The sequence below is a fragment of the Plectropomus leopardus genome, chromosome 6 (genome assembly GCF_026936395.1).
Source record: "Plectropomus leopardus strain MGB_pleo_1.0 chromosome 6, ASM2693639v1, whole genome shotgun sequence".
NCBI lineage: Eukaryota > Metazoa > Chordata > Actinopteri > Perciformes > Serranidae > Plectropomus > Plectropomus leopardus.
Window position 1 is genome coordinate 8951105 of NC_142181.1, and position 23065 is coordinate 8974169.

Genomic DNA, 23065 nt, shown 5'->3' on the forward strand with positions numbered 1-23065 from the left:
TGATCCAACCACAAGTGGACAGGGCTTCATACAAGTGCAAGACGCATTGTGATCCCATCTCTCAAACCATTTGTCGAGGTGGTCTGGGATGCATTTAACCACATATATTTTGTAATGGAAATGCTAATGTGTCCCTGACAAGGACTACATAATCAGTGCAGGACAAGGTGGTGGTTTTGGTGACAGAGCACTCTATAACTTGATGGATTCTGCTAACAGTTATATCTGCAGCTGAAAAGACAAAACCACTAACATGACGAATGAGCAGAGTCGAGAGGTGCAAGTCACAAGTAAGTAATGTCTTTGCACTCAAATTCTAAATCAAGTCCCAAGTTAAGAGAGACGATGTGCTGCTGATAAATATATGGGCCTACAGTGGAAATGTTCCATGAAATAAAGGGAAATACATATATTTGTTGCACACTTTTTAAATGTTATACTTTTCATTCTTTGGATTTGGGGGAAGGTACCAATTGTTTTCAAGTCAAAATGTTCAAGTCCAAGTAATGTCACAAGGCATTGGTGTTAAAGTCCAAGTAGTGTTGCAAGTCTTTTTAAGTTTGTCAAATTGTGTCTAAAGTCATCAGATGTGTGACTCAGATCTGACTCGTGTCCACGTCATGTGACTTCGTGTTTTTACGCAAACAACGTAAAAACACAAATGTAAGTAATGTAAGTTACACAAGTATTAAGCACACTACCTGTGGTTATATTTAGATTATTGCACAAATTATTATTTTTCCTGTAGACCCATGACAAAAAAAATATTGCATTGCATTTCAGAATATAAAAGACAAATAAGATGTGTGGTACAGCCTACTAGTGTGTGTAGGTGTAAGTGTTGTCAAAAGGAACCCCTGCTTAGTGCCAACTATGAGGAGAGTCAGAGCAAGGACAGGTTAATTTAAATTGGACATCTGATCACACTGAGACCTTTCAATTACTGTGGCATGCGCTGCTAATTCCAAGTGGTGTTTGTTTCAACTTTCATCTTTAATAGGATTAGGATATTAAAAAATACATTCTACAGAACTGCCAAATGAAGTTTACAATAAGGTAGGAGGAGCGGGTCACTTTGAGGTAAGACTCCATGTTACACTGGTGGTCGCCCTCTTTTAGTCGAGACTTGAGCTGCTTGGAAAGGTGCTAGTGTGTCCTGTGTCATTCCATTCATACTGCACAGCCCTGACCTCTGTCCGTCTCATAAACAGAGGCTTTGGAAACTTTCTGCGGGTATGTATGTGTGTGTGGAAAGGCGAGGTTGACAGGTCAGAAAAAGTATGAGAGGGAGGGAAAGTGAGAAATATGAGTGACAGACAGTCAGGAGAGAGCCGTCCTTCATCCTTCCGTAAGGGCAAGGTGATGTACCATGATGTTAACTGTACTCACTGCAGCACCGATTTCCCAAGATACATCATGTCAGAAACAAAGCAACCCCCTCTGAGGTGTTTACTGCAGGAAACAAAGTAGTCAGCATTTAGAAACTGTTACTTTTTGAATAGCTTGTACTTGTGAGATTGCCCTTTCAATAGGTGGGGCAATACCAGAGTTACCAGTATGAAGTACATATGTCAATTTAGTTATTTCAATAAAGGAAGCCACTTGTCACATGGGTTTATGTCAGGCATATTGTACATGACAATGGGGGGGGTCACCCTGGGGCTGTCATCTTCTGCTATATTCCCAAACCTTTCAGAAATCATTCTGAGAGGCATCTATGACACAGTTCTGTAATGTTTTTGTTTGTTTGTTTGTTTTTTAATCTTGTGTTGTGTAAAGCATTTGGCCTACAAGAGATTTCTTTTTAAAATACATTGTCTGTACATTGTACATGGTCTTGCATATACACAACATGTGGAAAAACAACCACAAATAAACACAAACTAAAAGCAAAACAAAAGCAATATCCCAAATGAATTGCACACATAGGAACTACCAAATATTTATAATATTTACATTCATAATACTTTTTGCATAAGCTTTATCCAGATAACCGGGTTATTTATAAGTTTCACATGTGAAGTCTTAAATACAGTAGAAAACAAAATGTAACTAATTTTCTTTAATTAAACAGCACTTTGGTAAGCTCTGCTTTCTTCTTCTAGTTTAACCTGCCATCCTGTGTCAAGGTAAAACACCAGATCTCAGCTGAGCACATAGAGATCTTTTTTTTTTTGGCAAGTTAACAACATAATTCTACCTACCATACTCAGTTTTTAACATTGTAAAAATATGCATTTTAGTTTATTAATATACTGTTAGCCTGCTGCCCTTTTTCTTCTCTCAACAGACCAATATTGGGCTTATCATAATAAAAAAGGTATCATATACTAGAATCAAACCAAGATATATTCACACCTCAGAAGCAAATATTAAGGAATTAATTGAGGACTTATATTTCAGATTAAAGAATTTCAGTCAACTTGAAATTCATTCTAAAAAAGGATAATTTTTATTCTAATCTAAACTGAAGAAAGTCTTTCAGGCTTTTATCTTTTCTAAGACTGATTACAGTCTGGCAGGCTGAGAGGTAAAGCCTGTTCACATCTTCATCTCAGCAGCCAGAATCCTGAGTGCAACAAGGAAGACGAATGACCTTTGAGATTGTCTGACAGCGATGGTCGATTGCCCTAATGCTGAAAATGACATGTTTACGTTTTCCTATCAACAAAGATACTCTAGTCATTGAGCAAATGAATGTCCTCTCTTACATTCTGCCAAAGAAGTGTGACTGCTACCCTCATTCAAGACCTTTAATATAAGGACACACACATTAGAACCCTGGTTCCTTCACTTGTAAATGTCTTTCAAATTGATGTGTGCAAAACAAGAACACTTAAAATTACCATAAAGAGACTCAGAAAGACCAAAAGAAAAGGAACTGTAAAGAGACACAAAATAGCTACAAAAGAGGCAAAAAGACCACAAAAAGAGACAAAATGACAAGGAAAAGACTCAAAACAGCCATGAGAAAAGACACAAAAAAACACTAAAAAGATGCATAACGACTACAAAGAGATGCAAAGTAAAAACAAAGGTCTCTGTGTCTTACAGGGTGGTGGTTCCTTTTGCATAACTCTGCCCAGGGGCCAACTGTATCATGTTCCGGCCATGTGTTTTTTGTTAAGAATATCTGTGCCGAATTCCAGTAGATTTTACAATAAGTTTACTTGACTACCGTGATGCTATGCATTTGTGAACATTTATGCTCTCATGTAGCCACACTGGGTCTTATACCCTGCATCAGTTCACCTGGTTACATCAGTCCCATCCTTGAAATCTCCGCTTAAAACTCATTTTACAAACTTGCAATTCTGCAGTTCAGCCCCTTTGAAGTGATGTTTCTCTTTTAACAATGGGAGCCGCTTCTTCAACCTCCCGCAGCTCTCTACTCCTCCACGCCTGCCACCCGCTCCCTCCTAACTTCTCTATCCCCCCATTGTCCTCAGATCATATTATATGAACTCTCATTACAGGGGTGGTAATAGACTCTTCAGCACTAAGATCCTCTTTATTATCCGTCAACTGTGGACTACATCTCTAAGCTGATTAGCTAGAGCTGTCTTTTCAGCATTTCAATTAGGAACGTTTTGAATCGTCAAGCAGATCGCATGCCTTATATTCATTACTGGTGTTCTAAGAGTGCTACGCCATGTTTAAGTAATCCAAGAAACACACTGCAGCAGCGAGGATAAAAGAGCGACAGAAAAATGACATTGTGGTGGATTTTAGTGCTGGGCTCAACAGAGAAATGGCAAAAGTAGCTATTAACAGCAATCAAAAGCAATTTACAGCAGCAGAGACATGCAGTTTTAGCATAGATGGCGTAGATGGCAATCATACTGCCAACACACAGAGTTTATGATGTTCTTAAAAAAAAGTTACAAGAAAATAATCTGAAATTTGAAAAAAATAAAATAAAAAAACACAACCAGGAAATTATCTGGAAAAAAGTGCTGAAATAAAATGATGTATATAAATATATTAATGAAAATATATTTTTCCTCAAATTTTTCCCTTTTTAATTTGACAGTTTTCTATTGTTTCTCTCTCTCTCTCTCTTTTTTTGTTACCTTTTACTCATCTTTTGCAATTTGCAGGACATGCCAAGTTGCTGATTACCTTTTTTTCCCATGTTTTTTTTAAGAAATCAAACCAATTTGTTCACATTTTAAAGGTTTAAATGCTTTTCAAAGGTGTCTGAAAGCAGCACAAGAAAAGTAATATCCAGGATTCAACGGGTTAATGCAAGATGATGTCTACATGAGCTTTAGCTGTGGTCAAAGTTATCTGCTTTTATATAACTGTCTGCTCTCAGAGGACTGCAAAACAGTAAAAACGGATACGTTTGTCATTCTGAGTGGCATTAAAAGAGGCTGGCTCTTTAGTTGCCACTTAAAAAGCTGCAACATAAGTGCCCACGGGGCTGTGAACACCTACATGCCTAGTCTCACTGTTCGACTGTCTCTGTTCATGTAACTCCAGATGAGCTCACAGAGGAAATATCCCACAAAGGGGACCTCATGTCTGGGGGAAGAATGAGAGAGGAGGAAGTGGAAGAGGAGAAAATTGAAGGAGAAGAGCGGGTGGATGAGGTTGTGACTCCTAGTGCTAATGAATTTGGGTCAGATGAGAAGGATATGATCTGCTCAGTGCTGTGGGTATATGCCTATGTGCTCACATGTACATGTGGAGTGCATGGTTTTTGTGATGTCATTAGCAGTCAAGCCAAAATATGATGATCTCCGGGTATTATCTGTATCTGTTTAAGGTATCCGGCTTTATCAAATACCCACTTGACACAGGAGTCACCACCGTGTTTATCATTCTGTTTCTCTCTGGCTCTCTAGCTTTCTCTTTCTCTCTCTCTCTCTCTCTCTCTCTCACACACACACACACACACACACACACACACACACACTAATCCATTCAGTCATTGTTAATCCAGCTGTGTGCTAGTACAGAGATGTGCTGTACATGGCTGACAAGCATGTCACTGAGGTGCTGATGTCATACCTGTCTGTGTTTTGGCTGCTAATGTTGTCATTCCTGTTGCTGTGAGTCACTCGGGGGCACACACACACACACAGTATCTGAATACATCAAGGAGATTAAACGATGTACTCTGCCCTTAACATTATAGCACACTGAACGTCTCTCAATGGAGATCATCAATGTCGTAAAAGCATGTATCTGTGCGCTCAATGAAGTGTTGTTGTCATGTTCTCTGTTGTATTACTTTAACAGGGAGCTCAGCCTCACTTAGAGCATCAGTTGGAGAAGAGCGCAGCGGAAATACGGGACACTGTTGTACACACTTGAGGGTTTCTGCAGAAGTCATGTAGCATTTTGCTTCAGAACAACTGCATCTGAGCAGCTGAAAGTCAAGTGCCTTTCCCAGGGCACCTTAGTGGAATGTGTAGAGGATGAGAGCCATCCATATTTCAAATGAGATTTTCCAAACAAGCAGACTTTTTTTTTTTTTTTACAGTTGTGATTTTAGTCACATGCCCCTTGGCCCAGCCTCTTAAATACTGCTGTTCTGTCAAGCTCTTATGTTTTCATATTTTACTAGCAAACAGATTCAGATCTCAAAATAACTGCACAATTTTTGGATTAAAAAGGGTGTGAGGGAGAAAAATAATGTAATATTCCATTCATTTGATTTCTCAAGTATAGTGGTTAAGTGCTCAAAGACACTTCCGCAATATGAACCTGGCTGAGGAACAGCATCTCTGATCAACAAGTCTCTGTTTAACTGTTATCCTCTGTTACAAACATGCTACTAAATCCTTTCCAAGGTATTGTGAGGAGTGAATATGTTGGCAGCCTGGAACAGTGGAAGATGTTCTACATTTTATCAGCAGCATGGCCAGCACAGATGTGTTGGTTGCTGTCTGTGGCTCTCCTGGAGCCAGTTGTACAAGGTGTTAGTGAGTTCAGAGTTAGTCAAGTTATGACATAACATTTTTAGATTTACACATTACTAAATTTAAACAGGTTATACAACACAAATGAGTTCTTACATGTGTAGCTTTATTTACAATATTGTCAGGTAGGCTTGGGCAGTATACATCTTTCATACTGTCTTGACATTTTGGATGTCAGTATATGTGTAAGAAAAGAAAAGAAAAGAAAAGAAAAGAAAAGAAAAGAAAAGAAAAGAAAAGAAAAGAAAAGAAAAGAAAAGAAAAGAAAAGAAAAGAAAAGAAAAGAAAAGAAAAGAAAAGAAAAGAAAGGAAAAGATGCTGTGTTTCTAATATGCAATTAGCCCTTTTAGTTATGTCTTGCTAATTTAAATACTCATGGCCCAAAGAATAATGACTAGACTAGATAAAAAAATAATCACCCGTCTTGCTGAAGGACCTGATAAAACTTGGGCTAAACAGAAATCATCCGTTGAATAAAATCACGTGGCTAATAAATTGTTCTTGAAAGAAGTAAACATGATACAGTCATACATGGCAGTACTCCCTTACAGGGGCAGAGGCATTTCTCTTTTTAATATTGTACTGGTGGTATCCCCACCACCTGCAGTCGCCATCTTTTGCCATTATTTTCAGCCTAGCCATTTATTCCACTCGGAGAGATGGGCCTCTGGTGACGCATACTGTGCACTACGTCACCTCAATACAGCATTTCCGTAGCAGTTTGATAGAAAGAGGAGCGTCTGTATTTTTGATGGATTTGAAATAGGGGAGGGGGGGATTAATGCAGCATAGTATCACAATAATTTTGCAAGGGAAAAGCATATTGATACATTTATGCCAAGTTCTTTCTTGTTTGTTAATTTTTATTATTATTATTATTATTATTATTATTGTTGTTGTTGTTGTTGTTGTTGTTGTTATTAGAGAAATGTTTGGTATTACAAATACAAATGCCTACTTAAATATAAAAAATTTGCTGCAATAAAAATGACTGAAGTGAGTTGCACAGACTGAAAACTTTATCTTATTTGATAAAACACAGGTTGAAAAACTTTTTCTTTGGGACATAATTAGAAGTTGGAAAAAAGTAATTAACTACCATATATCACAATATGCAGCACATCACAAGTTGAAAACTGCAAAATTGTTGTATCATGACTTAAGTAATGTATTAATATTGTATCACAGGGCCTCTGATGATTCTCATTCCTAAAAATCATGACATTTGAATTTCTAGACAGTGCAACAGATATTTCCTAGCAACATATTTAAGCTCTACTACCCAAGACATTCCCTAACTTTGAACATAACAACTGAATACAGTTAATCACTAGTTTGAAACTAGTTTGTAGTTATTCAGAATTCAGAGAGGATTTAACATAAAATCTCAGTAATGGATTTGCAAATAGCTGGTGAAACACATCCCTGAGGCGCATAAAAAATTTTGCTATATTCCTTGTGGAGTGGATTTTTAGGACTTTCAAATTAGAAACCAGAGGGTATAGTCTGTGCTCATGAAACCCAGATTAGGATTTGACAGCCTTGTAGAGAGTCATTGGCGTGGGCGTGTATGTGTGGACAGAGAGAGGGATAAAGACAGAAGCACTGAGGTTTAGAGAGTGTGGAGACATCCAGAGATTAAAACCAAGGACAGAGAATGAGCAAATATTAAAAGGAAGAGGAAGAGATCATGGAAAAGTGGACAGGAGAAAAGTGGAAGAAAATTAAGAAAACAGTGGTCAGATTGGGATTGAGTAGAGGAGGGAGAAGGAAAGTGATGGACATTGAACGCCTGAATGAAAGAGGAGAGGCATTAGAATTAAAAGATGCAGCTGCGAGGGATTGCTGTAAAATACAGAGAAAACAAGAAGAGGAAAGGCAATAGGAAACAAACCAGAGTGGCAGATAGAGGGAGAGATACTGAGCACTAAAACGTAGTAGAGGAGACAGCAGATGGTGGGGATTATTCTGGACTAAAATACTCTGGGATCTACAGAGGGAAGGCCGTAGACATAAACCGTTACAGACTCCATCTGCCAGAAATAGACCAAAAAGAGCTGTAGGTCCACCATCGGCATAATGAGCAAATGCTGCCTCGATTGCAAAAACCCAAAACGGCTATAAAAGCCATCCTAAATAACACAATAAATACTCAATACAGATAAAATGCTGATGTTCTATTATTCTTGTCTTTTTTGCGTGAAATCAGTTGGGAGACACATCCTGTGGAGTCATTAGCTAAACATAGTACATGCAAAAATGTACACACAGCAGGGGACCTTTAAAGACACTAATATCAATTAATAATGTTATGAAGTGAGTATAACCATCTCTCGGATGGCATTTGTGTTAAAACATAATATGAGGCACTATCACATACTAGCTGCATTCTTGTTTTGCAGCAGGTGCATGTGTGCGGAAGTATTTCAGTATGCGTTTGTGTGCGATTATGACTGATACCATAAGGCACCCCTAATCCACATTTTATGTTCACCATGATTAGGATAACAGGCTGCACTAACTCTTATCTGTGTGCGTGAGCATGCAGTGAAAACAATGCCAAACTACTTCACAAATTTTCCAAGTAATGCCTCGATATCCATCCACACACAACCTGAACACACATAATTGCAGATACAGTCTAATGCCTGCCAATCATACTGTCTCCCTTAGATAAAAACAGTGCAGAGATCAGCGAAAAGCAAATAAAAGACTTTTTTTACCTTTCCCTGTGTGTAGATCAAACCTTGAACCTGCAAAAAAAAAAAAAATGAAGACAATTAGTGTTGTGTTCTGAGCGAACGAAAGCGAGGCAGAGCAGATCATACAGCGTGCTGCCGCACTGATGAAGCAATTTAAACAAAAATCAACAACATTAGCTTCTCTCTGTGGGCAGACAGAACTCACACCATGCTTGGTTCCTGTCTGCAGATTGTCTCAATACTCCTCTATAATTACCTATTGAGCTATGTCACTCAAGACTTGTACTTTATGTTCCTGCAACAGCAAGTAATTGTCAGTATGTTCTAGTCTCAGCATTAGTGTTAGCATGTCAAACATATTGACTCTATGTGCCTGAAAGAGAAATAGTATGTGTTTGTTTGTGTGTGTGTGTGTGTGTGTGTGTGTGTGTGTGTGTGTGTGTGTGTGTGTGTGTGTGTGTGTGTGTGTGTGTTTTATTGACTAATTATCTACCCTGACAGGGGACAGTTAATTAAATCCTTCCCAGGCACTGAGCATAAAGTAATTATTGTGCATGTGTGCATATCCACCGAAAAAAAGTCAACATCCACATGGGCTAAATACACCACGTGTGCACACACATACTGTATGCACCCCTGTAACACAGACACGCCTGCACATCCTGATTGCAAAGTGGCACCAAACACCAAACACTTTTTGCGAGCATTCGTTCAGAAACATCGGACATCTTTCTGTCACTATAAACTGCTTCCCAATAGCTCATGTGCCCAAACTAAATATCTCTCTCTGCCAAGCAAAATCACATCAGATGGCAGCTGGATGTGCCTCCATCGACATCGCATTTGACAGGCCGCCAATATCATCTTTACTGCTATCGTCATTACAATTGGCAGCAATCAACAGATTTGGCTTCTGCTCATGGCTGAATGCACCAGCATGGTAGCAGCAGACAATGCTTTAAAGAAATAAGTGTGCTAGACAGATTCCTGCGAGGGCACATTAGGTACATTGTTACAGTGCAAAGTATGATGAATTTTTTTCCGTTCTGTGCTAAGAGGTTTGGTGATGCTCACCGGCTACAGAGAATAGAACAGAAAATATGTTTGTAGATATGTTTGCATCTTCATTTTGATACATAATAAATAATGTATTCACTGGGAATTTCAATTAATGTTTTATACGCCTCCCAGTGCCAAACTGTGCCCAACCAACACAGCCAGTAGTAAAATCCTCAAAAGAACATTTTCATCCCGATTCCCCCGAAGGACTCTACTCTCGATTACTGGTTTCCTGTCTGAAGCTGATTTAGTGGAACCCACCAGCTCATGTCTGCTGGATCTAGACCTGTTGTCTAGTTGATTTTACATGTGCTAACAGATGCCTGCTACATCTGCTGCCTGATAACAGGATCTGCTCAGTGGGATCGTCCAGCGCTGGCTGCAGATTGATGAGTAGCATTTTTTAATGCTACAGTGAGTGTTTGAGATTCTCAGCCTTCACTCAAAGTGCTTTGAACACTATCATCCGTGATAAAAGCTTTTTGCCAGGATGAAACAATCTGACATGGCTTACATACATACATTCAGCTGTGTATTTCTTTATCTTTGCTTTTCTAAATAATAGTACTTTCACAAGAGTCCTGACTTACTTTAGCCAAATCTGATTATTTGCAAGACTTGAAATAAACAACTTTTTTAAATATAGTTTTCAACTTCAATCAGCCTATTTTATTTCTGACAAAACACTGCCTTCATTGTTGTGCACTGTGGTTCCCTTTAAAGAATTGTGAAAAGAGGGAACAACAGCAGTTAAAATGCATCATGTGCTGAAAACCTTTGAGTCACTCAGGCTGAACAGAGACTGACCACCCAGTCTACAGGAGCCCAGGAAACAGCAGAAGCTACTGTGGCATACAAATAAGCTTCACAATCTGCATCTGACATACACACACAAACACACTTGCATGTTTATGCTGTTCGTGGCATTTTAATCCCCCCAAAAAAAGTATAAAAAAAGAATATTGAAGGTTCACTGTGTAGGATTTTTGGCAGAAACAGAATGTCATATAACAAGTATATTTTCTTTAATGTCTAATCACCTGAAAATATATATATTTTTAAACTGTTTTTGTTTCTGTTACCTTAGAATGAACCATTTATATCTGCATCGGGAGTGGGTCCTCATTAACAGGGATTTACATGTTTCACCATGTTTCTACAGCAGCCCAGAAAAGACAAAGTAAATATTGGCTGTGAATACGGACATTTGTGTTTTGGGTTTTCTCATTGTTCACGATAGTTAGAAGCCTATCTGCAAGGAATAGCATCAGAATCAAACTGGTTTTTAATGTGTGTTTTAACCAGTTTAAATGGGCCCGCTCCATTTTACGGTGCTACCGCTCAACAGCGAGTGCCGAGGAAGCTGTTTAAATTGTTCAATCTGTCAGACATTGGCAGCATGTCAGCTAACAAAACAAATAACAATGTCAGCCTATAGGACAAAGGCCATGGTAGCTTTCCTAGTTGACAAATAATTTCCCTACATGGACAGTAATGTTCACAATATTATTTTATATAACCCTGAATGACATTCAACAGTTTGTTGTTTTATCAGTTTCCCTTTATTTGTTTTTTATTTGTATTGGACATGTGGTTGTAGTGACGTATTTGCTGCTCTCACCACTCAAATTCAGCAGCAGATCAAGCATATCTGCCAGCTACCATTCCAATCAAAGGGTGTTCAGAGTCCACCTACTTGACGTAAAACAGGCATATGCTAGTGTGGTTATGATGCAGACCCAATCATTGCCCCTGTTTGTTTTGGAGAGAAGAGATCTCTGTGAATAATGCCTGTGCTGGTAGAAGCCTCATGAAATTATGGATCTTGAAGCTATCGTAAAACAAAGGTGAGAACAGTAGACAGTGGACGAGCTGCCCCCACTGACATACCAAACAATGTCGGAGATATACCAGTTTGTTAAGAGAACCCACTTTAGTCAGTGTTCTTACCAGTTTAAATTACCAGGTCTGTTTGTTAAAGAGAAGAAGACACCTCTGTGGATAATTCAGTATCCAGTAAAAACCTCCTAAACAATGGCCACTATAGGAATCCTAGGCTAGGGGGTTGCAATCTGCAATCCTGACTGCTAGATGCCACTAAATCCACCTAAATCCTTCACTTAAATCTTATTTAGCCCCACTTTTTTCCACTGGTTACCTATTTGACACAATTAATACTTCAGTGTTGCTTTTTCATGCTACCAATGCAAGCAATATTTTGTAGAGATCCCAATGTTTACAGTCTTGGAAACGCACATGGCAATGCACTTGCTCCTATGACACCCCCTTCACTTGTGACAAGATTAAATTTAACAGCAGCAGTCCAAACCCACTACAAAGTGCCCCTGTATGTGTTCAGGTAACCCCATGAATATAAATTTGATTCTAAGACACCTAGATGTTCTTGATGATGCATTCAGTGGTTCAAATGTAAAAAATACAGTAATAATGGTCCATATTTTCAGCATGAGCTGGCGTCGCGGGCAGAGGTTTGAGGCTGATGCTTCGCCTGACTGATCCTTTTCAGCTGCTGACATTCACCGGCCCATAAGAAGCAGGCCTTCTCACTACATATGGCTAAAGCGTTCTACACTTCGAGACAGAGGGGAGCAATCATTTTATTGCTTGTTAAGCAGCTGTGCCTGTCCAGTCTCATTCAAATAGGTCTGACACCTGGAGCAAAGGCTCATGGGAAACAGGGAGGGTGTGCAGGAATGAAAGAGAAAAATTAGTGTTGCACATGCTGTTATTTTAACAGTTGATATACAGTGTCTGACAAAAAGAAATGTCTCAAAATGACCTGAATACACCTCCCACATATATATATATATATATATATATATATATATATATAAGAGCGGTGACTGTCGATATGAGAAGTGCTTCTTAATGAATGACAAGTATTGTGTTCTTGAGTGACTGGCTGCCAAGAACAAAAAAGAGCTAAAATAAACATTTGACATGCAAGCAACAGGACATACTATATTTTTCTGTTAGAATGCCATTAAGCTCCGTCTTTCCTTCTCTCTCAAACGGCCTGATTAGTCACTGCGTGAGTCTACCCCGAGCAGGTTGAATTTAATCTCAACCTCTGAGGCACTTTACGGAGAATTTCAAACCATTACCCAAGCTCAACAATTGGCGGTGGCTGCCAAGTACCTTCAAGGGAATGTCAGTTTCCATGGAGACCAAAGCCACCCCAGCTGTAGCCCCCCTCTCTTGCCACAAATAAAAATAAAAGTCCATAGAAGGGCACATATCACAAAGCTAACTGTAGTTATCTCTTGTGTACTGTCTTGGCCTTTCTTTTTCCCCCGACATCAGTGTTTGTGTTAATCTATACGTCTTTGTTCTCAGTTCAGACATCTGCCTCTGTGTTTCCCCGCATTAGTAATTGCTCATTTGCAGTTTCTTGGCAGTTTCCCGCGGACTCTGGAGGCGTTCGTGGGAATAGATGGAAAGATGTATAAATTCTAAAGAAAGTTGGGGAGTAAAAGTAAATCAGTAGGATTAATGCTCAGAGTTGATAGCAGATGAACCCTTATTTAAGAAATAACAAAAAGTTATTTTAACAGTGGCAACTTGACTATTTAAAGCTCCTGTAATCAATATTTATCTATTCTCAATGGATCAAATGACTACTGATATGTGAAAGAGGTCACTCGTGGTGACAAACCCCATCCCCCTCAGTTCATTGTTTCTGTTTTTCAGCTGCAGCTTTACTGGTTTGGTAACTCTCTCGTCACTTCTGCTCATTACATGCATAGACTCTACTGTGTCTAGAATGTCTTAAAAGACCAAAAAAGAGCTAACTAAGAGTGAATAAATGTCTTACATTTACCAGGTGGCCAAAGACACGACTCCACTTGAACAATAATGTTGACTTCTGCCAAATGCGTAAATAAGCAACTGTTAGCTCATATGTTTGCCATATATTAATGTTAATGTTGATAACATGTCAGTGTGTTCACAGCTTGTGTCTGCTGCCCAGGAGTTAAAATGAACTGGCGCACACAGGAGCTCAGCTCCACTTACCGACATCCAAATTGTATCCTGATGGAGCTCAGCTGCATTTTCTTAAGTATTAAAGTGTTGCCAACTCTCAGACCAAATAAAGGCCACTTGTCCTTGACTTAATTAAATTGAAGCAGAAGCAGTCATGTTTAAACTCACATTTGCATTGTGATTGAGGTGGAGAAACTACAAAGAGGAGCAACCAAAGAGGCATGAAATGTTTCTTTTGTTGTTTTTACTGCTATTTCTTGGCATCTAACCTACATAAATTTAAGGTTAGCCCTCCTACATCATCATATATGCACACAAAAACCTTTTTTTTACCCTCACAGCTTCTCTCCCTCCGTAGCATAAATATGTGGATTCATCAGGCTCTTTATTTTTTTTCTAAGAGCACTGTCATGGCCAGTGAATACAAGTAACAAGACTCAAAAGCAGACAATAGAGGTCGAGTTCAGGGACTTACATACATACAGAGTAATGCGACATGTCACAAACAGGAGGGCAGTCCAAACAGGCAAACAATTCCAAAGAGGCAGAGGGGAAATACAAAGTCCAAACAATACCATGCAGAGGTTCAAAACAGGCAGTTAACAGATTTCTGGTCTCAGATCAAAGATTTACAGATCGCAAGGGACAGTATATGTAGTGCGTGGCGAATGAGGGAATGAGACGCAGGTGAGGGGGTGGGCAGGGACGGCCTGGATGTGGGAATGTTCAGTCTGAACATAGTGTGCACCATTTTGCATCAGTGTGAAAAGGTGTGCAGCAGGCTTTGGGAATGTTTTCTCTCATTTGGTGGATGTATGTAAACCCAGCCATATGAAAAAAAAGGCAGTGCACTTGCATAGAACAACAGAGCGTTCAGATGTGCCCCAAGTAACTGCAGAGCAAATGAGTAAATTGGGAAGAGGTGTATAGACAGGTGGGGTACCCAGGGCTGCGTTCAGTCCCAACAACATGTTGCAAAGCTTATATTTAAACAGAAACAGTGGTGCACTGAACACACTGTTGTGTCACGCAGGCACACTGCTTTTTGATACGGCAGTGTTTGATTTAATTCAATTTAAAAGGGCTTTATTGGCATTGGAAAACTTACCTCTACATTGCCAAATTAGGTGTAAAATAAAAACAAATACTTTTATACCTGTCACTGCTAATTGGGTCCACCTCTGGCACACCCACCAAATGGGAGAAAACAGACATCAAAGCCTGTTGCACACCGTTTTGAAGAAACAGGTTGTTCAGTCTGGAAACCATAGCAAAATGGTGCACACCTTTCAAATTGAACGTGCCCCAGGTGATGGCAAAAGGAGGGAAAGTCTGAGGGTGGACAGATAAAAAATGGTAGTGAATGGGCCTGGGGAATGCGACTGTTACAAGCACACTGTTGCACTCTTTGTGCCTTTAGTTTCATATGCATTCCTGAGGACACCATTTGAGCAGTGAAAATAAGATTTTGAATATTTTATTGCTATATTTTCAGTGCTGTAAGAAGTAAAACATATTTAAATTGTCGTAGTGAATGAAAGCATATACCTTGCATTTACTCTCGGTAATCTAAAAGATTATATCACATTATTATTATTAGAATCACTTTCATTCAGCCAGCAATGTCTCTTGTTTTTTTTCTTGTCTGCCTCACTCACACTTAAATTCTATCTCAGCACGAGAACAAGAAAAAGAAAGAACTGCTCAGTGGACACGGTAGAAATGCAGCTTCAAGGAAAAAAAAAAGTGTTTCCCAGAGGCAAACCTACGCTCGGTTCTCCTGCTGGTGTGCTCAGCCAGAGGATGTTCACCAGGTAGAAAGCGGCAATGATGGAGATAACATGCCCAAACAAACTCCCTGACGAGGCGGAGCATCCCTTAAAAACCACATAAACTGCATCTTTACAAACACATCCTTGGCATACATTCACACATGATTTCATGAGCCACAATGTTCACACCTGATTCTCACCCCTCCTGAGTCTTAATCAAGTTGTTTGTTTCAGAAAAGGTTTATCAGTTTTTTTGTTTTTTTTTTTTAATTATGTGATTGTGTAGGTGTGAATCCCCCTGAGTGAGTGTATGTGTGCATCTAGCATCAAAAAACACACACTGTCCTTGAGAGTGCTGTAATCACATTTCAACACAGGTAACAAAAACCCCTTCTGACTTCATCGCATTGATCATTTTTCATCGTCAGCTCTCTTTGTTATTGGGAATACAGGTCATTACAATGCAGGCTACAGCAGAGAGGGTGTTAAAAGATGTTTTCCTTTATGGGGAATGATTTGTTTGTTTTACGTTCCAGCACACTAGCCTCCTGGGCCCTAACCTACATTACAGAACAAAGACTATTAATCATTGATGATCAGACCTTTTAATATTGCTCATATAAAATGTATCTGCACGTGAACAAAACAAATGAAGAGATCTGCTCCAAAGCACAATATCCATTTTGTGGCAAAATTATTACCTGTAAAGCATGTTGCCAGTCTATGTCTACCTTTGTCAACCTTCTGTTATTTTACAATACTGTCGTGGTAACCACTGAACCACCATGCTGCTTGGGAAGAAAATAATTCCCAAACAACACAATTTTGGGAAGAAATGTAACTGATATGCTACCTTTGTATGTTTGTCAGTAGCAGATGAAACTTTGAATTTCAACACAACTGTGGTTGGTCTGTGGTTAGGTTAAGGCACAAAAACTACTACTTAGTTATGGTTGGGAAAAGATTATAGTATTGGCTTAAAATACTCTCTTTTGTGGCACAATCCCAAATGGAAACACAGCGATGGCTCAGGAAATGAATAAATCAAATTTTGTGGCACTCTCCCAACAAAAATACAGCGATGACTGCATGTCAAAAAAAAAAAAAAATTTTCATGGTAGCATTACCTGATACTGTCCTGCAGCATTTCTGGTGCAGGCGACAAGATTCATACGGCTGCATTGTCAAGTGAAACTTCCGTGTGCATAGCATGTGGATGCGGTAGGTAGCTTTTGGCTTCACATTCCTACGTCGAAAGCAGTGACAGAACAGCGATATTTGACAAGCTCAGACTGAGAACAGGTTGTATGTGGTGGTCTGCAGCTTGGGAGGCATCTTTTAGGGTCTCACTGTCTACCATCCCCTCCACCTCCTAATCAAAGCTTATACGCTACAGCACTTTTGGAAAATTGATATATTACCTATGAAACATACAAACGTAACATATTCGTGGTTTACAGAAACATACAATGCCAACATTTTCTTCTGGGGACTGGACTGTTACATATGCAACACCTTAAAATGATACAAATTTAAAGAGTAAACCCTCCATGCTGCAAAATCAACTTATGTTATGGTCATATTTCTGACACAGGCATCAAAGAAACCTTTAAAACATGAAAGCTGGTGTGTTTAAATGTCTTCTTTCAAAAATAATGAGCCACCTCAGAACTCTAAGCCCCTTACAAATCTCATATCTAAAGCAAATGCAGAATAATCATATCCCAGACGTTTCTTATCACTGAGGGGAGAAACGTCTCCAGAGGTCAATTAACCCCCGTGTGTGAATTCTTGGCACAGACATCCCATAAGCCAAGATAACAGACACACTCACACATACATAAACGCACAGTTAAATGAAGATAACGCACACATGCACCACAACAGGCCAACATTTTCCGTCATGGCACAATTTGCACTCACACACATTGCCTATAGTTTCTCCATTTCTCTATTGAACACTCATTCACTCACACATATTGTACATATTACCAAGCAGACTGATGTCCTTTAATCACAAGTCATATTTAATTGGAAAAAGTGTGAAAGAAATATGAGCAGTTAGAGTGGCTCAGTCTAGCACATACTGCCAGAGCCAACTTAGTGGATTCACATACGCTTTTATCAAAAGGTCATTTTACAGTCAATTTGCAAGAGGAGCTAGCCAAATTATTTTTCTCTCTCAATCAGGCCTCAATTTCAGAAACCAAAATAAGGTGTTTCACTTCGTTCTGCACAGTAGGTGTGATTTTCCTTGATTTGACTCAAGGAATGGAATTAATCAAGCAAAATTAACAGAACAACAAAAAATAGTTTACTGAAAAAATATCTTATTTTTACATAATCACTCCCAAGTTGTTCTGTATTTTTTCTTTCTTCTATTTATTCAAGGATATACATTTCTGATCCAAAACAACGTTTTCAAGTGCTTAAATTAAGGTGATAAATTAAGTTGGTTTTTTTTTTATATCACTTAATGTCTTAAGCTAAGCTTTGCATTAAGACTGAAAACAGTGGGCAGCTCAGTCGGCAGAATAAAATGTTGATATTTTACATTTCTGCAAATCAAAGATATGTTACATTTGTACATTTCATACATTCTACATCAACGTTCCCAAAGTGACGTAGTATATGGGCTGACGGTCATCTAGAAGATAAGGTGATGGTGAGTGATGTGACACCTAGGCAAGATGGCTGCAAAGCTGCAGACCACTGTTCGAGGCCAACAAACACTAAAACTGATTGTTTATATGAGAGACAATGTGGCATTTCCAGCAGTAATCGTGGCACCAAAACCAGTTATTTTAGGCCAGAACATGAGCCAAGTGTTTTTCGTGTCTAAACAAAACCAAACTTTATCCACAACATTGTTGAAATGTAAAGAAACATAACATTTCAACATATTTAAGGTTTAAATGTAAGATAGCTATGGTATGCAACAACAAAAACAGCAAGATGTGGTTTTACAGATTAAGTACCTGACAATGTTAAGGCCTGTTACCATTGCCTCACAGTCACTCAGTCACCTTGTCATCACTGCAAGGCTGCCAGGTAATCACCAGAGAGTCCAGTCTGCCTGATATGCTTAGCCTGTTTTTTGAGACTTATGGTTCATCAGAATTGTTTAAATAGCATTTTTCAGTTCTGCAAGAGAAAATATTTCGACAACAAGGACGTACTGGTAGCTGATTAACTTCCCATCCCCAATAAAGAGCTGTGCACAGCCACCTTCCTAAGCTTATCTATGGGGACCATCCGGAAAAAAAAGGCAATAAGCTCATTTCCTAAATTGTTTAACAATTTCTCTAAAATAAAATGACTTAATTTGGAAGCAGTGAGATTATTCATTCTTCACTGTGAAATGGGTTTACTGTTCGTCCTGTCTGCCTCTTTTACATTGACCAGGTCTCCCCCTTTCAAACTCATTTTGGATCTCAACTGAGCTTTGGTAGGATAAAATAACAGCTAGATAATATAAATAGATTAAAACACCTGACTCTGAGCTAATTCTGTGTTTTATTCCTTATTTGTGCTTGTATTCCCTTGAGGGCTTTCTTTTGCCTTTAAAAGCCCACTTCAGACATTCACCTCCACCTGAGTTCAGACCACAGACAGTAACTGGTGGTCTTCATAATATATGAGGCTTTAGACCACAGTGGAGCCATTTCTGGATAAGCACAGCTGTCCAGAATATACTCATTCACATAGGCTTGATGAGTGTTATTCATTTATACATAATAAGTATGTGTGAGCTGCATGCAATCTCTCACAGATGCAAGTCCAAGCATTTCAATATTGCTTGCACAAGCATTTCAAAGCATGCATGCATAAACGTATATATATATATAAGAGACCCCCCTCTCTCTCTCACACACACACACACACACACACACACACACCTGCCGTAACACGCACTGAAACCCTGCACAAACAGCTTTACAACACCTCAGGTTTGCATTAACACAGGGAGTCATGCTGTTGCCCCCCCGGCTATTCAGACCCTTAAATTGGTCCCAGTGAGATGTGAGAGCTCAGACCACAGGGCTGACCTCTAACTCTACGCCTCTGTATCAAAGAATTAGTCTCTGTCAGCCAGATCAATACCCCCAACAGCAGCTAGAGACCCAGCTCTGATTTAGGGGGGGCTGTTGCAGAGTATTAGTGGGCCAATAATGATAATAGCAAAGGCCATCTGCTCAGTGGCTCTCCCCAGAGCACAGGTTTGATTTAAGGGAAAATTTTATTCTAGTTTGTTGTTAAAATCACCTTGGGATTTGATTAAGGGAAGCAGAATCAGGTCATCTGGTTTCATAATTACTAGCATGACCAACACTTGATACAAGAGGGATTACTCCTATTGGATCAAAATTGGGTCCAATATACCTTTATTTACCTTTTATTTAAGATACGTGTAAGCAGTCGATTATCAACTATATGGTAGTATCATCAAATTTGTGGACACATGTCTTGGACACACAGGTGAAAAGAGATGCAGATCTGTCAACCCATTACCACCTGGTGATGATCCTGGGGGAAGAGGACTTTGAAGAACTCTTAAATCCAACAAACATGAAGTGTAAAGAGAACTAAACCCTCAATGTTTGGCTTGAGTGCCTTCTCACTGGAAGGTGAAAAAAGTCTCAAAAATGGGCAGGGCTGGGAGGGGAGCTAAGACACACCCAGTCACCCAATCATGCCCCCTCTTGATCCACAGCACCTTTCTGCCCCCTGCGCACACAAAATGAAGTTGGTTGGTAAGAGGACAGCGACTAGGCGGCGACAGGGGGCTCGGTTGGTGATGAAAGCAGTCTACTCCTACCAGGATCAGCCAATAGCAAAATATAACTGCCATGGCCAGGTTTCAACCTTTAGAGGGCACTATGCATATGTAGAATTTTAATGTTTTGTACTCAAATGTCAAGAATTGGACCTGAATCAATTAACAACACTACTAAATACACATATGTATTGCTTTTCAACTGAAAAAAAAATGGTTTGGGGGTTTAGTTACTCTTGCCTGCCGAATGTCAGACTAAGGTGGTACTTCTTTTTTATAACCTAGACCGGAGGGTGTGGTCCAATGTAAGGGTGCTCAAAAGGAGGCTCCAACTGGCTGTCAAACCTCAAATTCAGGAGGAGCAATGTGGATTCAACCCTTCTCATAGACAATGAACCAGTTATTTACCAGGCTTAGAGCTGTATCCGTATTTTCAGTACAAAATCGAACATGTTTTTAGTGTTGGCTCCGGCCAGGGTTGCCCCTGTCAGCAATTATGTTTGAGATTTTTGTGGGTAGGAGCTCAAGCCACACCTGGGCAAGCGGAATGTCCAGTTTAGATAAACTCAGAATTGTATCTCTGCTCTTTGCAGATGATGTGCTTCTGTTGGCTTCATCTGAATACCCTAAGTGCACACTGGGGCAGTTTCTAGCCAAGTGTGAAGCCGTCGCAATGAAAGTCAGCACCTCCAAGGCACTAAGTTCTGTGCAGGTAAACAGCATATTGCTTCCTCTGGGTTGGGAATCTTAGTAAGTATACTGGGGTCTTGTTTACGAGTGAGGGTAAAGTGGAGCATGAGATCGACAGGCAAATTGGAGCATTGTGCCGGAATATTGAACTGGAAAATGTTGCTACCCTGTTTAGCCTGCTGCCACCGAGCCTCTGCACCAAATAAACAGCAGGAAATGGTTGTATAGACTAAACTGATAATAAATGCAGAGCTTTGTACTGTACTGTAAAACAGCTTTGTATTCTTTTTTTTATAATATAATAATATAATCAAACTTAAAATGACAATGCCACTGGGTATTGTATACATTTATACAATCTTCAGGGTTATATTATAATTATCTAATCTGTGACAAGCCCTCCATCGGTCATTAAATGTTTCTGAATGGAGTCTTCCCCTCTCATTCCCACAGACTGATTCATCGCCGGCTGCTGAGATGCCAGTACAGATGGACTGAATCGGGATGAGGCCAACAGCAGTGTCTGTGGAGCTAAACTCCTGGTAAATAGTGCCAGCGCAGAACTGCACCACGTTGGGGCCTGGCTGGGCCGCTGTGCCGCTTGAGTCCTGGCAGAGAGAACAGGGCCCCTCTTGTTTGGCAGAGGCATGTTGACAGGAAACATAATGCATTCACATGATAATGAGCCAGTGAATACATGTCCCTCGCACTACCCCGCTTTCTCTCCCTTACATACTGTACACGTCTTTGCACAGATAGGGGGCAAAACACACACACAAATCTACTGTACACTGACACAAACACACACGTAGTCACACAAAAAATGCACTCGAAATCACAAACCCCTCAGTGTCTGGTGCAGAACGGCCTGATCGCTCGTTTCATCACCAAGGAGACCAGCACTAAGCGGGCGCCTGGCAGAGACAGACTGGCATTTAGCATTTAGGACCCCACAAAGCTTTCAGACAGAGTATACTGGCCTTTTTCAATGAAGAGAGAGAGGCACAGAGCAAGATTAGTCACATGCAGAGAGATAGAGGGGGAAAGAGGGGGAATGAAAAACTGTTTGACAGCCACAATAAAGAGCAGAATGATTAAGAGACAGATAGATAGAGTGAAAGATTGGTGAGCAGAGAGCAGGATAGCAGCAGATAGAAGAGGCATGAAAATGAATATATGATTGTAGCTACGAGGCAGAAAGGCAGGCCGGAGGAGAGAAAAATGAGATTTTCCTTTCTGCTTTATACTGACAAGTGCTTTACAGCACTGACTAAATAACTGCTGAAAGTGATGTGTCTAACTAACATAAAACACCTCTGAGTGTTAAGAGGTGCCTGTGTGATTTCAGCTGACGTCACTAACGGGGAAGTTATTAATACTCATGCCCACCTGAGTCTCCACCAGGCAGTGGAGAGAAAATGCAGTGCAAATGAACTATAAAAATAAAGTTGTTTTTTTTTTTTTTTTGGTTGTTGCTTTTTTAATCATTTTCATTCACAACTCCCCAAGCTGGGAATAAAGAAAGGAAATGAAAAGAGGGAAAATCAAACATTTGGGTTGTCGAGAGTCCTTTGCCCTCTGAACTGAAAGCGGAAGATCGAGGGATGGCATGAAGCAAACAAGTGTTAAATGGTTTAGGAGAGAGGGATTTAGACTATGGTGAGCTCCAGATGTTTTGAAGTTTGGGGGTGGGGGGGTAGGAGACTTAATAACTGGATAAAAGCTACCACAGTAACACAGCAGCAGAGAGCAACAAATTATTTAGTGTCAAATTGAATAGGTAAACAAAGGTGAATGCGGTTCAGATATCAGCCTCCTTTCAAATACATGTAACGTTAAGGCCGACTTCCTCTGTGTTTCTTCCTCTTTTTTTCTAGCTTGTCCCCCCTCCTTTCTCTGACTTTCGAACCTTTCCTATGTTTTCTGTCCATTCTCACCTCACTTATCTTGTTTTTTTTCTCTTGTCATTTTTGTTTTTCAAAAGGTTCTGATGATGTATTTCATTTGTTTCCCCTACACTTTCTACTTTTGTACAATGTGTGTACGCAGCAATTTTATCATGATTAAACTTTTTGATGGATATGTTTAGGTACTCACGATACCCAGAAATAAAAAAAAATCTATATATTA

At 39.7% G+C, this 23065-nt stretch overlaps 1 protein-coding gene across 1 annotated transcript in view; it reads right to left on the bottom strand.

The window, feature by feature from the left end:
- igsf11 (immunoglobulin superfamily member 11) overlaps positions 1 to 23065 on the bottom strand; it is a 111268-nt gene that overhangs the window by 69884 nt on the left and 18319 nt on the right. The window contains exon 2 of the mRNA XM_042486841.2: positions 8654 to 8683. Coding sequence (XP_042342775.1) covers positions 8654 to 8683 — 30 coding nt within the window. The remainder of the gene's footprint in view (positions 1 to 8653; positions 8684 to 23065) is intronic.